Raw genomic sequence first — 13,920 nt, 5'->3', positions numbered from 1 at the left:
ATATGTGACTCTATCACCATGCTGGTCCCAGGTATCTTCATGTACTTCATGTGCAGTGGAATGAAAGAGCTGATGAAAATGTCTTCCAGAGAAAATGATTTCATTAAGAAGAATTTGAGTCAAAATCTGAAGCTGTTTAAATTAGCTTTTTAAACTATTCTGTATTATATTATACCCAAACATATTTTTTCTCAGTTTATTGAATTTGCTGTTAGAAATTTAATCTCTAATATTCCATTGCACATATTAAGGTATAGTCATTGGTTCTTGACCTATTCGTCTTGAATATTATCAGCACATTGGGTAGAAATATGTAAATGAATTAATTGTGACATCTGTTCTTGATATTTGAACATTTTAGAGATATGGTTTACTTAGGGCTTTGGTTCCATTTCTGTAACTGTTAAGTCAATACTTTGAGATCTCATGTAAACATATTTCTAAGATTCCTGTGAGATAGGAGAGTAGCATTTACATAGCCCTAGTCTGAGAGGAGCCTGAGGAACGTGTTTCTGGTAAATTCCAGGGCTTGTTTCATAATGCTTTTCTCAAACCTGGAGAGCAGAGAACAAGGTCTAATCTTAGTAGTTTCAGAATGGTTAAGCTAACATGGCAAGACTCAGGACAAGTTTGACAGTGCTTGATGTAAAACAGTGTGATATAGTTGGATGAGAGAAACCGTAAGACCTTAAATATATCTTAATAAGTGGGACATTAGAACAACTTCTCTTAATTGTCTAGTTAATGATTACTTAGCCTTTTGCTGATTGCTTTTCTCCTTTTTCCTTTATTCACCTTTTGGTCTGTTTTATTTTTGTACATTATACCACAGTATATTCTTGGAGTGAAACCTATTCCTGTCGACTTTTACCTGTGACTGTTCCTGAATGCTTCCAAAGTTGCTTGTAAATCTTTACTAAGATGCCTTATTTTATATAACTAAAATCAGTAATGAAATATCATTGTAATTTGTTGAAAGATCCTTTTATATTTATATTTTAATTCTCATTGAGTTTATATTAGTTTCATAGAAGCCTAATGATTGATCCACCTACTCCCCCTTGTGGTAAATATTTAGTTTAGCTGAAATACTTTTAGCTGTTAACTCTTGATGTTACTTTACTATAATGAGAACAGAGATTTGGATAGCTCAAAGCAGATTTAAAAAAATAATTGAGATTGGGCTTTATAATAATTAGGAGGGGTGGCTAGCGCTGCTCAACCCAGTTGGATGTTAGGATTATCTGCAGACCCGGGATCACGCTGAGAGATTCCTTTCATCTGTTTGTGGGTAGGACCCAGGGATTTACAGTTCAAATCAAATTAAATTTAATCTGATATAGAAAATTAGAAATTTCCAGGTTATTCTAATATACAGTCAGGGTTGAGAACCACTTATATAGTTTATAATTATGCTTCTACAACTAACTGTTTCTGTATATGGGGAGAGAGCACATCATAATTTTTAACAACAGTTTGTCTATTACATTATAGTGTGCAAAGTACTTTTACATAATTTAATGATTTTTCCCAGAGACTCCTTTTATATAGTGGAAACTGGTCTTACAGTGACGGACTGGTCTCAGATTATACAACAGTTAAGAGGAGGAACTGGGATTTGGAAACCAAGACATCTGACTTTTAATCTATCTCACCACACCAGTATTTTGACCTCAGAATCCTCAACTGAAATGCTGGATCTTGGATTATTTCATCTTTAGAACTCCTCTTATTATAAAGTACTTTTTGTCTGTGGCTATGTTCTGTAAGTTAGCTTTACACAAAATACTAAAGGCACAGTGAACTTCATTCAGATGCAGTGTGGAACTCTCAGGTTTCCTTGGTCTGCCTCAGTCTTCTACACACCAGCACCACACCGTCAATCTGTTGGACATTACGTGGGGTGGACATAGATACAAATTGAAAAAATTGGAATTGCATGGACACTTAATGCCTAAACCTAGTAATTATTGACTTTTATGTACAAGCTTGTGTTCTTGACTGATTGATAAATGATAAATGAACTAGATTAGATCCACTTATTAGAAAAGTACTCTTACGAGTGCAGTGAATGTGATTTGAAAAATTGAAAGCAGTCTAGATTTTATTATATTTGTTATTGTTCTCAATGGGGGTTTGTCGACCTTAAAACTTATTTCGTATGTAAGATACCTAGGTATTTCTAATAACTGTATTTGTTTTAATAAACTTTGACTTCGCTGTATGTTTCCATGTTCTCTTTAATATTTAGCTATTAAAGGTCAACATTTTCGTTTTTTAAAAGCATGTATGTTACAAAAATTAAGCCCTTTATTTCATAGGAAAATCCTCACATTGGCAAATACAAAATAACATTGGAATTCAGAATCAAATTTATGCTTCATTTGGCCTGTTAACATCATCATATTTTGGATATTCGTGTTTTCCATTGACAACTTGTATCTATCTATTAGCTATATATTATTTATTTATCTGAACATTTATGCTCTTTTTAAAAAAATCTTTCAGTAACCCATTGCTTTTTATTTGAAAAAGTTATACATGCAAATGGTTAAAACACACTTCATACAACAGCATATAATAATCAGAATGTTTCCTTACTCTCTTAGCCTCCTTTCTCAGAAGCAGCTATGTGTGCTTTTTTAATTTTCTGGTTCATTCTCCTATTGTTCTATTTAATACAGATACCAAATGTGAGTTGTAATAATCAGCATTGCATTATATTTTTATCATACACTTAATACATTCAAGTTGTATAATCACATTCTAAATAAATGAGATATTGGCGACATTTCTATTTAAATTCTGCCTTTTATTAATGTACTTTTCTTTTTAATTTACTTTGAACATGTTAGTTGCCATTCACATTGTTAAGTAGTGATCATTAAAGATGTGCCTCCGTCATTTAAAGATTAAACAGTTTCATCTATAAAAATTGTAAATGGTGTTTACATTCAATATTAATGCATAGCATATTTTACGTGTGTATTTATGTTTGTGAAAGAAATCTTACATATTAATGAATTGTCTTTATCTTTCATTATTAAATATCTTGTGTCAAGGTAGTATGAAAAACGTGAAAAAAATTAAGAAATTTTCTTACACATTAATTAAACTTATTGGCATAAGTTGCCACTTTGCTGTTAGACAATAAGCAGAAAACAGGAAAAAAAAAAAAAAAAGGGAAAAAGAGACCAGTGGCATCTTTAACTAAGAACCCGAACTTTGAAATTCAGACTTCCTCTGTTAATAGGGCAGTTTGAACTATGGATTAGAAGCCTTGATTTCCAGATTCTTAACACCTTTCTTATATTTGCATATTCTGTCTTGTAGGAAACAGAGTGCCAGCAATATTGACCTTTTTAATTGACCTCCTATCTATGCAGCCCTGGTTTTTCTTTTTTCATAAAAATGTTACTAGATTTTTTTTCTTTCTCTCTCTCTTTTTCTTTCTTTCTTTCTTTTTTTTTTTGAAACTGAGTTTTTGCAATGGCACAATCTTGGCTCACTGCAACCTTCATCTCCTGAGTTCAAGCTATTCTCCTGCCTCAGCCTCCCAAGTAGCTGGTACAGGCATGTGCCACCACACCAGGCTTATTTTTTTTTTTTTAGTGGAGATGGGATTTCTTCATGTTAGTCAGGCTGGCCTTGGAACTCCTGACCTCAGGTGATCTGCCTGCCTCAGCCTTCCAAAGTGCTGGCGTTACAGGCATGAGCCATTGCGCCTGTTTTTTTTTAAAGGCAGTGTCTCCCTCTTGCCCAGCCTGGATTGCAGTGGCAGGAACATAAAGTCTTATAGGAAACAGTGCCCACAATATTAACCTTTTAAATTCATCTTTTATCTATGCAGCCCTGGTTTTTCTTCTATTATTATTTTTTCTCTCTCTTTTTTTTCTTTTTAAGACACGGCCTCACTCTGTTGCCCAGCTTAGAGTGCAGTGGCAGGAACATAACTCACTGAAGCTTCTATCTCCCGGTCTCAAGCAGTTCTCCTGCTTCAGCCTCCCAAGAAGCTGGGGTTACAAGCATGCACCACTAAGCCTGCCTATTTTTTGTTTTGTTTTGTTTTGTTTTGTTTACTGTAGAGATGAGGTCTTGCCATGTTGCCCAGGCTGATCTCGAAGTCCTAGGCTCAAGCAGTCCTCCCACCTTGGCCTCCCAAAATGCTGGGATTACAGGCATGAGTCACCGATTACAGGCATGTAATGAACATTACATGCCTGGTCTAGGTTCTTAACGGGTAATGAAAATGTAAACATCTCATATGTTTTATAGTCAACGATCACTTAAAAAAGAAGAAAGGGAAATTAGGTTTATGTTATAGGATAGTATTTTTCTTACTATGTTCATAATGTTAAGTAATTGTAGTTTTATTTGATTTTTTTTTTTTTTTGAGACAGTGTCTTGCCCTTTCACCCAGGCCGGAGTGCAGTGGCAAGATGTAGGTGCACTCCAACCTCTGCCTCCTGAGTTGAAGCAATAGTCATGCCTCAGCCTCCCAAGAAACCGGATTACAGGTGTACACCACTACACCTGGCTAATTTTTGTATTTTTAGTAGAGACAGGGTTTTGCCACATTGGCCAGGATGGTCTTGGAACTCCTGGGCTCATGCCATCTGCCTGCCTTGGCCTCCCAAAGTGCTGGGATTATAGGCATGAGCCACCATGTCCTGCCTATACTTGAGTTCTTTTGAACAAGGAAAACTTTGGTTTTTTAAAACGTTTTATATGTTGACACCTATGGAAATTTAAGTTCCCAGAATATTCACATTTCATGTATTAAAAAGTGACCTTACTGTGTGCTTTTCTAAGTTTAATATTTTGGCTGCTTTATTATTTTGAATATAAATGAGATTTTAGTTTTACTCAGCTTATCTATAGTAATAGGGAATTAGAAGAAGTCTAAAGTGATTTTGGAGAGATGTTCCAGTTTTCAGATGAAGGCAGATAAACTAGTTCTTAAGAAAGAAAACAAGAAGCAAAAAGTTTAACATTGCTTTTATCAGGACAATTTATAAAACGTAAAAACCTTGTAGAGGAAGTTAATTCTGTTGTGGTTCGATGAATCAAATACCTTTTTATTTAATCTTCCTATCTGAACACATTTTTCAAGTGAAATCAATGTTTTTAAAAAGCAAAAGTTTAGTAGGGGAAGGCATTATCCTTACCTGATTTTGGTTTGAAGATTATATCTGAACATTCCGGTTAAATTTTTATAGTTTCAGTATTTCCGAGACTGCAAACCATTTTGTATGTTTGCATGTTAACATTCAAACATGACAATTTATGATTGTGATTTTTTGTTTAAAAGTACCTAATAGTCAGTAGAAACAATCTCAACATGCACTGTCGTTTCAGACAGTAGCAGAGGGCACATCCAGTTAAGAATTTCCTGAAGATACTGAAAATAATACTCCTTCCCTAGGATCAGTGTCAAACAAAAATGATGAGTGGAAAACCTGGTTGGCTCAATTTCAGAAGTTGAAAAGGGACTGTGTAATTTGTATGTTATTCTCATGTGGGTTATGGGGCAGGTTAGTATGTACGGGTAGCCTTAGGAGACGCTGAGTCCTCGTATTCGCAGTGTGAGCTGGTACCAAGGTGGGGAAAAGAGCCAGCCCAAGAACATCTCTGGGGGCTGGGAAAGCCCTCCTTTATTCATTCCCCTTTTCCTGAGAGGTCAGTCCATCCATGGGCATGTATAAAGACAAATCCTAAGTGAGAAGCGTAAAGTGTGCTGGAGCCTGAGAATCAAGTCTAGTATGCTGCCCGAGGGCCACATTCTGCAAGGCACTGGGAGCTCCGAAAGGAATGGAATGGGGTGGGAATTTAGCCTTTACTGGTTGGGGGTAGGGATGCTCTGAGACATTCATGTAATGTTATCTGTGTCAGCCCTTGGTTTTAAGTATTTTTGAATTACCAACTTTTTAGCAAATGATAAATGAAAATAATATCAGGTAACTTAAACTTCATGTAGAAATACTATTTTTTTAGCAGTTGTGTCCTGCCAGATAAGCTACTCCCTTGGGAGAACTCTGTAGGTTTCAACGTTATTCTTGGTAGTATTTTTTTAATACAAAACTTGGGTGAACTGTTTTTTGTTTTTGGTTTTTTTGTTTTTTCTTTTTTACATTAAAGCATTGTACGTAGATTTCCATTCAACTTTTAAGGCTGTGGCTAGGAGGTATTTGCATATTTCAAGCTGTCTTTAAATACTCCTGTGACGTATAAATGAGCAGAACTTAAAAGAGCTCTGTAAGGGCATATGATTAATAATTTTTATAAAAATGCTGCTACGATTACAGGTCCTTTTGGAATAAATCATGGAATTGAGCTTCATTCAGATGTGGTGGAATATGCCAAGGAAAAACTGGAGAGCTTCATCAAAAATAGTGATAGCTTTGATAAGTAAGTATTCATATCTATAGTTTTGGTTTGAAATTACTTAATAAACAGATACTTGGAACATGTCTATTCTTGAACGCTATTATTGATCCTGAGTTGCTTAATTGAATACAGCAAAAATCAGTGCACCATAAAATGAGCAAAAGTTAAGACTTCTATGCTGTAACTTTTACTGTATGTAATTCTATAGTAAATCATAAATCTAGTAAATTTTTGCTACTACCACTTTCTTAGTAATGTTGAATTCATTAAACATTATTCAAGTATCTTTTCTGGAGATACAATATAATACTGTGATTGCAGTATTTTTCTGGAACTGTTTTTTTACCTTTTGAATAGTAATTTAGTGGTTCCTTCCTGAATCTTCAGTTGTAACATAAGAGGTGGTACCTATCAGCATACAAAAGACTTTAACATATTCATTTACTTTGTAATATATCCAGAAGAAATGATCATAGAAATACATTGATATATCTTGTGATAGGATTCTTTATGAGAAATGAGTTTATAAAACCATCGTTTTCAACTCACAACAGAACTCCCCTTAGAAGAAACATTGTACAGGCTTTGGTCCTTGGGCTGGCAGGAAAAGTCCATTTGGTGTGTAATCCTACTAGAATTCTGCATTGCTTAAGGGCACTTATGCTGAAGTTCATGAACTCTTTGAAATTGTGTAAAACTTGGAGAGCTTTTACATCTCTTATTTCTCTGTGTATATTATTTTCAAAGAGATAAAGTGTTAAAAAGGATAGAAAACACAAGCTTATAACACAGTCACTTTAAAGAACAAACTTTAGGCAAAAGCATTGAGAATTGGGAGTGGACCCTCATCTTCAGCCCGTGGCCATGTCCATCAACAACTTGAGGGGGAGGGGGCTAGATCAGAACTGAGGGCTTTGTTTTAAAAGATCTAGATTGAAGGACAGCACCAGGAGAGAAGCCAAAAAACCTTGTAAATATCTCCAGAAGAATGTTTTTTTTTTCCTCTCCTCCCTTTGCCCTTCCCTTTCTCTTGCGCTTTTGTTTCATTCTCCTTTGCAATGCCAGTCTGTATTTATCCTCTGGCAAGTGGCATTTGATTGGTTGAAGAACAGAAACCTGATGTAATGGAGCAAAATCCTCAGTACTTACAGTGAAGGCAAGGTCTTGTGTCTACCTAGGTGTGATTATAACTATGTTAAAGCCCACAGACCGGCATGGGGGAGTTGGGAAATGCTCAGGTTTTATTTTCACTGTAATTAATTCAGTGGATTTAAGCAATCATTTAAATGTTCTGCATTAATTTACTGAGCACCATCTTTTATCTTATTTGTGCCTGTCTTTATAACAACACGTAATGCACATTTTTGATTCAGTTTTCAAGGCTTACTCTGTTGGTTCATGTCCTATTTTCAAGAAAAGCACATTTGTAGAAATAAATGTTTAGTCCAAATTATTTGATAAGAAATTGAGTTTCAATTTTAGCATCCTTTTGTGTCTTTATTGTTTCTCTCTGTCTTAAGAATTATAGTAGCATGGTAAGTGCTTAAGATGTAGTCATGAATATATTTTTATACAGTTATTAGACCGATAGAATTTTGTTCATTTTATTTAACTGCTATTAAGTATTTGTTTTGATCTTGAAAGTTAACGTACACAAAAGGCTTTTTGAATACATTTGAACTTGGAAAATATAAAAGTTGTATCAGTAAAATCAACTGTTTAAGGTCTATTTTAAGCTGTTATATATTAGTTATTAATAGATTTCACCTATTAATACATGAAGACACAGATAATTCCATTTTGGGTCATTATTTGAGCAGAACAGACTCAAGGAAGACTCTTGAATCAGTGAAGCAACTCTGTACAAGTGTCTGTGGAGCTCAAGTTTATTGCTGGCAAGTGGGTATAGTCCTGGGAAACAGTAAAATATGCGATTTAAAGCATTTCTATGTTGATGTAATTTAAATAATAATCCATAACACAGATAAGTTTCCAGACTCCTTATTTAAATATCTCCATTTTTAAAACTTTCTCTTATTTTTGTAATTGTAAAATGCACAAATTTCCCTGCCTTATATTTCTTTAGTTTTATTTTGTTGTTACTGTGTTATGTAGGTTTGTTAGTCATAAAATGATCAATCATAAAATACAGTGATATGACTGATATGTTTCTCTGTAATTTTCAATGGTCTTGTTTTAGCTATTATATGTAGTTACTTCTTAAGTGTTTGTTACAAGTTATTTTTGAAATCGATTCTTATATTCATGAACTAGTCTTGAAGAAGACAGTTCTGCAAGTTTTATTCTAATCTTCAGTGCACTAAAATATTACTATTATGTGTTTCAGATTATAAAGTAGCTTTTATACCAAGAGTAGTACGTACTAGGAAAATGTTTCACTTGGCATAATGTAATGAGTGGCTGTAATGAGTGGCTGGATTCAGTGGTTTTTTTTTTTGGTTACATTTATACAGTTTGGTTTCAGTGACAAATTATAAAATGATATTTTTCTTCTTACAAGTGTTTTATTTTCAATTTCTCTTGATGTTTGTGGATGATATTTCAACTAATTTTCAAGTTAAAATTTTACAAGCTTTCCGGGCAAAGTGGTTTTAAAAATCTTATTTCTAAGCAGTTTTATTAAATTATATATGGTTTATCAAAGTACATATTTTAGTTAACAAAATATAAAATAATTGAGGAAGATTAATTGCCATTTATGTATTCCTTAGTACCAGATTATCCCTGATTATGGGTAATGGAGAGAGAATAAATAGCCAAAACCTAATATTCTTCCAGTCTTTTTTATCCTGTCAGTTTGGATTTTTTTTTTAATCAATCCGCTTTTCAAAAGTATTATCATGTCACTTATGATTTCAATTGCATTTTAAAAATTTTCTTATATACATTTAATTAAGATCATAGTAAACTCCAAAATACAGTAGAGGGGGAAAAATCCTTATGCTGATTAGCATTAGAATATATAATGTTAGATGACCTTTTTAAGAATACAAATATAAGCTGGGCATGGTGGCTCACACCTGTAATCCTAGCAGTTTGGGAGGCCAAGGCAGGTGTATTGCTTGAGCCTGGGAGTTTGAGACCAGCCTGGGCAGTGATGGCGAAACACTCTCTACAGAAAAGAAAAGAAAAAAAAATACAAAAATTAGTTGGGCGTGGTTGCACATGCCTGTATTCCCAGGTACTTGGCAGGCTGAGGTGGGAGGATCGCTTGAACAGAGTAGGCAGACGTTGCAGTAAGTTGAGATTGCACCACTGCACTCCAGTGTTAGCGACAGAGTGAGACTCTTTCTCAAATAAAGTACAAATATGTGTTTTTATGTTGTGTAAAGCTTGATTCCTGTGTCTTGAAAGTAGTATTCTTTCCTTTTTGTAAGTACTTTTAAAGTTTCTATGTCTTAGTCTTATGTCAGCAAATGAAATAATTTAGAGAGGCTACTCTGAATTTACTGTACTGGAGATGGGAGGGAAGGAGTAATTTTGATATCTGATGTAATCCTTTGTTACATATGGTATTCCTAAATTCACTGAAATTCTCTTATAAAAATGATGAGATTTCAAGGGTCCTCTGAAACATTGGCAAGCTTTCCCCACAAATCCCAGTTAGTAAATCTTTTAGGCTTCCTAAGCTAAATGGTCTCTGTTGCCACCACCTGACTCTGCCTTTGCAGTATAAAATTGGAAACACATGCCATGAAAATGAATGGGCGTGAGGCTGTTCCAGTAACACTTTATTTACAGTAACACTCTGTTTATGAGCTGTAGTCTGGACTTGGCATGCTGTCCACAGTTTGCTGACTCCTATTGTACTTTTACACATGCTCTCCTAAACATTCTGTTTTTAGCTAGACAAGTAAAGGACTTTAGGTATCTGGCTTTTGAGAGAAAAGAAGGATGTTGGGAAAGTCAAATTATGAGTCAGTATTTGGGCATGTACAGTTAAAAATAAATCTCTCCAGCTTTAGTTATTTAGAAGAGTATGTTAGTTAAAGGAGCCTGAATTATAAACTTTTTACCCTGTAAATACTTTGCAAATGAATTGATTAATAGTATAGCATTTATTTATTTATAGCCACAGGTATGTGATGCATATACATGTAGGTATTTGGTTTGGCCCCCTAGAATGCATGCTTTGGAGAGGGCCATGTTCTTGTAAAGCAGTAGGCCAGAAATCCTGTATTTCTCTCCTCCTAGATGACTTATGGCTGTGACTTTGAAAATCTGACAGTGTCCGTAGCCAAATGAGTATAATGTAGTTTGAATTATTGGACATTTTCATTCCATATGAATGAAAGACCATTGTCTGTATAGTTTGCCATATAAATGAGTCATGATATCAGTAATGAAAACAGTGATGAGGTGATAAAAAATAATAGCACCTCCTATGCATTGTCTATGCATTAGTGTTAACCATTCTAAATGTTTTATCCACAGTTCTGGAGACAGTATTAATTGGCATGTTCACATTTCCCAGATGAGAAAACTGAGGGTTAGACAAAGAGGCTATAACCTGAGCCTGGCAGTGTTTTTACTTAGTTCTAATTTGGCTCTTGTGATGTAAATGTTGATTGATTCTAATATCTCTTCCTAGCAAGGGGCTGCTACCAATGAATTACAGCCTGGCACCTTGGATAGGAAAGTTGAAGCAGTACTTTTATTTTCATCATTTACTTCCTTCACATTAGAATTAAGGTATGCTGTTAATGTATAGCACGTTTAATTCCCTGTGGCGTTTATGTTAAAGAGCATACCTGCTTGTTCACGGAGACTTGCCTATGCCATGAATTTTTACTGGGGTCAGGGATGGGTGGGGGAGGCAATTCACTCCTCAAATTTAGTTGAGGTCTAAGTTTTATATGTAGAGTTAGAGTAGTCTTGTAATTTAGAAGATTTAGTTGATATGGTCTTATCTGCTATCCTTATTTTATATTATATGTTCATTTTTTCACATATGATTTGCATTTGAAAATTAGACGCTTCTGTATTCTGTCATCTTTTATTCACTTCGTCTTTGTGAGAATTATGCTTATTTGAACAAGTTTTCCTATATATAATTCATTATATATTCAATATTATTTCAAAATATTTCTCAAATATGTGAACATTTTGGTATTCTAATAATGTTCAGAAGTAGTTTTAGAACAATTGTTAGAGATTGTAACTCCACTTTAAACTTATGACAGATATGCAAATACATTTTTAAATTATGACAGACATTCAGATGTTGAGACAGAGGAATCCTTGAATATAGTCATCGGGACTATCAGTTGTATATTTTAATCTCTGTTAGAAATGGCATGGGGAAAAGTTGCATGGCTTCCACCACATTTTTAGAAGAAGAAATTGTTGAAATACAATTTCAGCAATAAAAGGTCTCACCTATATATGACTTATTGGTCACATTTCCCGTAAAATGTTTGGACATTGTTTTTGTTACTATGGATTTCTCTAATGCTTTCTTTAATGAACAGTAACTGTATTTACTTGCAACACATTGCTTGGAATATTGCTTGAATTATTCTGAGATGCGTTTGATGCATTTGAGAGGGAAAACACTTGAAAACATAAAGTTTTGTTTTTCAAAAAATTATAATTCAATAGCTTAATTCTTGATTATGAGAGTCCTTGAATTGTACAGGTATATTTGGAGATCAAGAGTTTAAGATTTCCCTTGGTTTTCTTCACAATGGAAAAGTCTGAAGTTTTGTTTTGTCTTAATAAAGCAGCCATAGTTCTTAAAACTCAAAATGTGTATTTTGACAAAATATTTCAAGGAAAAGAAGTTTTTGTGATACATTAACAGGTTGTTTGGATGAGGTGTGAGAACAAGGTAGGATTCTTTTCCACGTCCTCAAAATTTCTTTATTCCACTGGAATAATTGTCTAAAATTTCAATAACAGCGTCCTGTGGCACATGATAAACTAGGTGTGCAAATTGTCAGCCCCACTTCAACAGTGTATTGAAGGGGAATGTTGTTTTTTCTACTCTCAGTCAGCTCCTAGACCTAGACTATCCGTCTAAGAGGGAAGCTACAGGGCAAGGCTAGGTCACCCTGATCTCCTAGCAGCTTATCAAAAGAATTATATGGGCAAGTTGGCAAGGTCCCTGCTGTGAACGAAATCATCTGTCTGCCTGAAGATGAAGATATTCCAACATGCACCTGTAAAGAAAACCACGGCTAAGGTAAGTGATTAGAATCCTGGTGTTATTTTGGGCAAGTGTTCGTCTTCTAAACCAAGATATCTATGTGCTCTATATTTTTTCATAAACGATTTTCAGGGTATATTTTATTAACAGTATGTCAATTATTTTTCCCTATCTGCATAAGAGAATCTGAAAAATATTCATTGGATTTTCAGGTTTAAATCAATAAATGATTATAAACCTAGAATGAATGATTTCGTGGTTATATACATTTCAGGACTGTTGATTTTTTTTTCTGTGTACAGATAATATCTTTTTGGTAGTATAATTTAGGAGTGTAAGTCATCTCTATCTCAGAAATTTTGTTTTGAACATGTTTTTCAAAGCATAATAATGATTGCTACTTTTTATTTTACTTATAAACATAAAATTTTAATGAACTCCTAAATCAAGTATAACAATTAGAGAGGGAACACACCAACCATTCTTTTACAAGTAATTGTAACCACATATTAAGTAGACTTTTTAGTAGACTTTTTGCCATTTTTTTTCCTTCTCAGATTTCGTTTATTGTGTGGTTGATGTAAAAAGGTAGATTTCAGATTTTCTCTTTCATCACTTTTATGTGTGTAATTTTATAAATAGTGTAGTATTATTTTGTAATAAACTGAAAACTTTCATTGAGTTTATTGTTCAGTCCAATAGATTATACAGAAATTGTATTTGTAGTTTAAAATATGTCCTTTACCTCTATAGGTTTATGGAAACTTAGGTAAGATACAGCTTTCAGAAGATAGTCAAAGCCTAAGGAGGAAATTTTTTTTTTTTATTTTCTTCTCTACTTTGGAAGAAAACATAGGAGTTGTAATTTACTCTGTTTGATAACATGGTAGCCACCATTTGTGTCTTGAATCAATCATCTAGTTATTCACATATATAAATATATATACAAATATCAGTAAACATTTACCTGCATTTTCTTTTTTTTGAGCCAGGGTCTTGCTGTGTCACACAGGCTCGAGTGCAGTGACATGGTCATAGCTACCCATAGTTTCCAGCTTGTGGGCTCAAGAGATCTTCCCACCTTGGCCTTTGGAGTAGCTAGGACCATAGGTGTGTTTTAAAAAAATTTTGTAGAGACAGGGTTTTGCCACATTGCCCAGACTGGTCTGGAACTCCTGGGCTCGAGTGATCCTCATACCTTGGCCTCTGAAAATGCTGGAATTGCAGGAGTGAAGCACCACACCTGGCCTACCTGAAAAATTGTTACGATTTGGAAAAAATATAAACTGAAGTTTTGGCCAGTCTCTAACCTGATTGGTATGAATTTGTTTATATAAAATGCTGTATAAGAATAAATTATGGGC

General features: G+C 34.2%; 1 protein-coding gene across 3 annotated transcripts in view; it reads left to right on the top strand.

Annotated features, from left to right (window-relative positions):
• The window catches only part of PCMTD1 (protein-L-isoaspartate (D-aspartate) O-methyltransferase domain containing 1), an 87,599-nt gene that overhangs the window by 54,814 nt on the left and 18,865 nt on the right, over positions 1–13,920 (top strand). For 2 of the 3 annotated variants that reach the window (XM_012442935.2, XM_012442936.3), the window contains exon 3: positions 6,306–6,408. In XM_012442935.2, the coding sequence (XP_012298358.1) occupies positions 6,306–6,408 (103 nt within the window). Of the gene's footprint in view, positions 1–6,305; positions 6,409–12,050; positions 12,593–13,920 lie in introns of those variants that run through there. The other variant, XM_012442937.2, reaches the window with a different exon arrangement.

This window comes from Aotus nancymaae, unplaced genomic scaffold (genome assembly GCF_030222135.1).
Source record: "Aotus nancymaae isolate 86718 unplaced genomic scaffold, 86718_ANA_hifiasm-v0.15.2.pri h1tg000036l, whole genome shotgun sequence".
Taxonomy (NCBI): domain Eukaryota; kingdom Metazoa; phylum Chordata; class Mammalia; order Primates; family Aotidae; genus Aotus; species Aotus nancymaae.
Note: the sequence above shows the minus strand (reverse complement) of the source record. Positions and strands in the feature narration are given on the sequence as shown.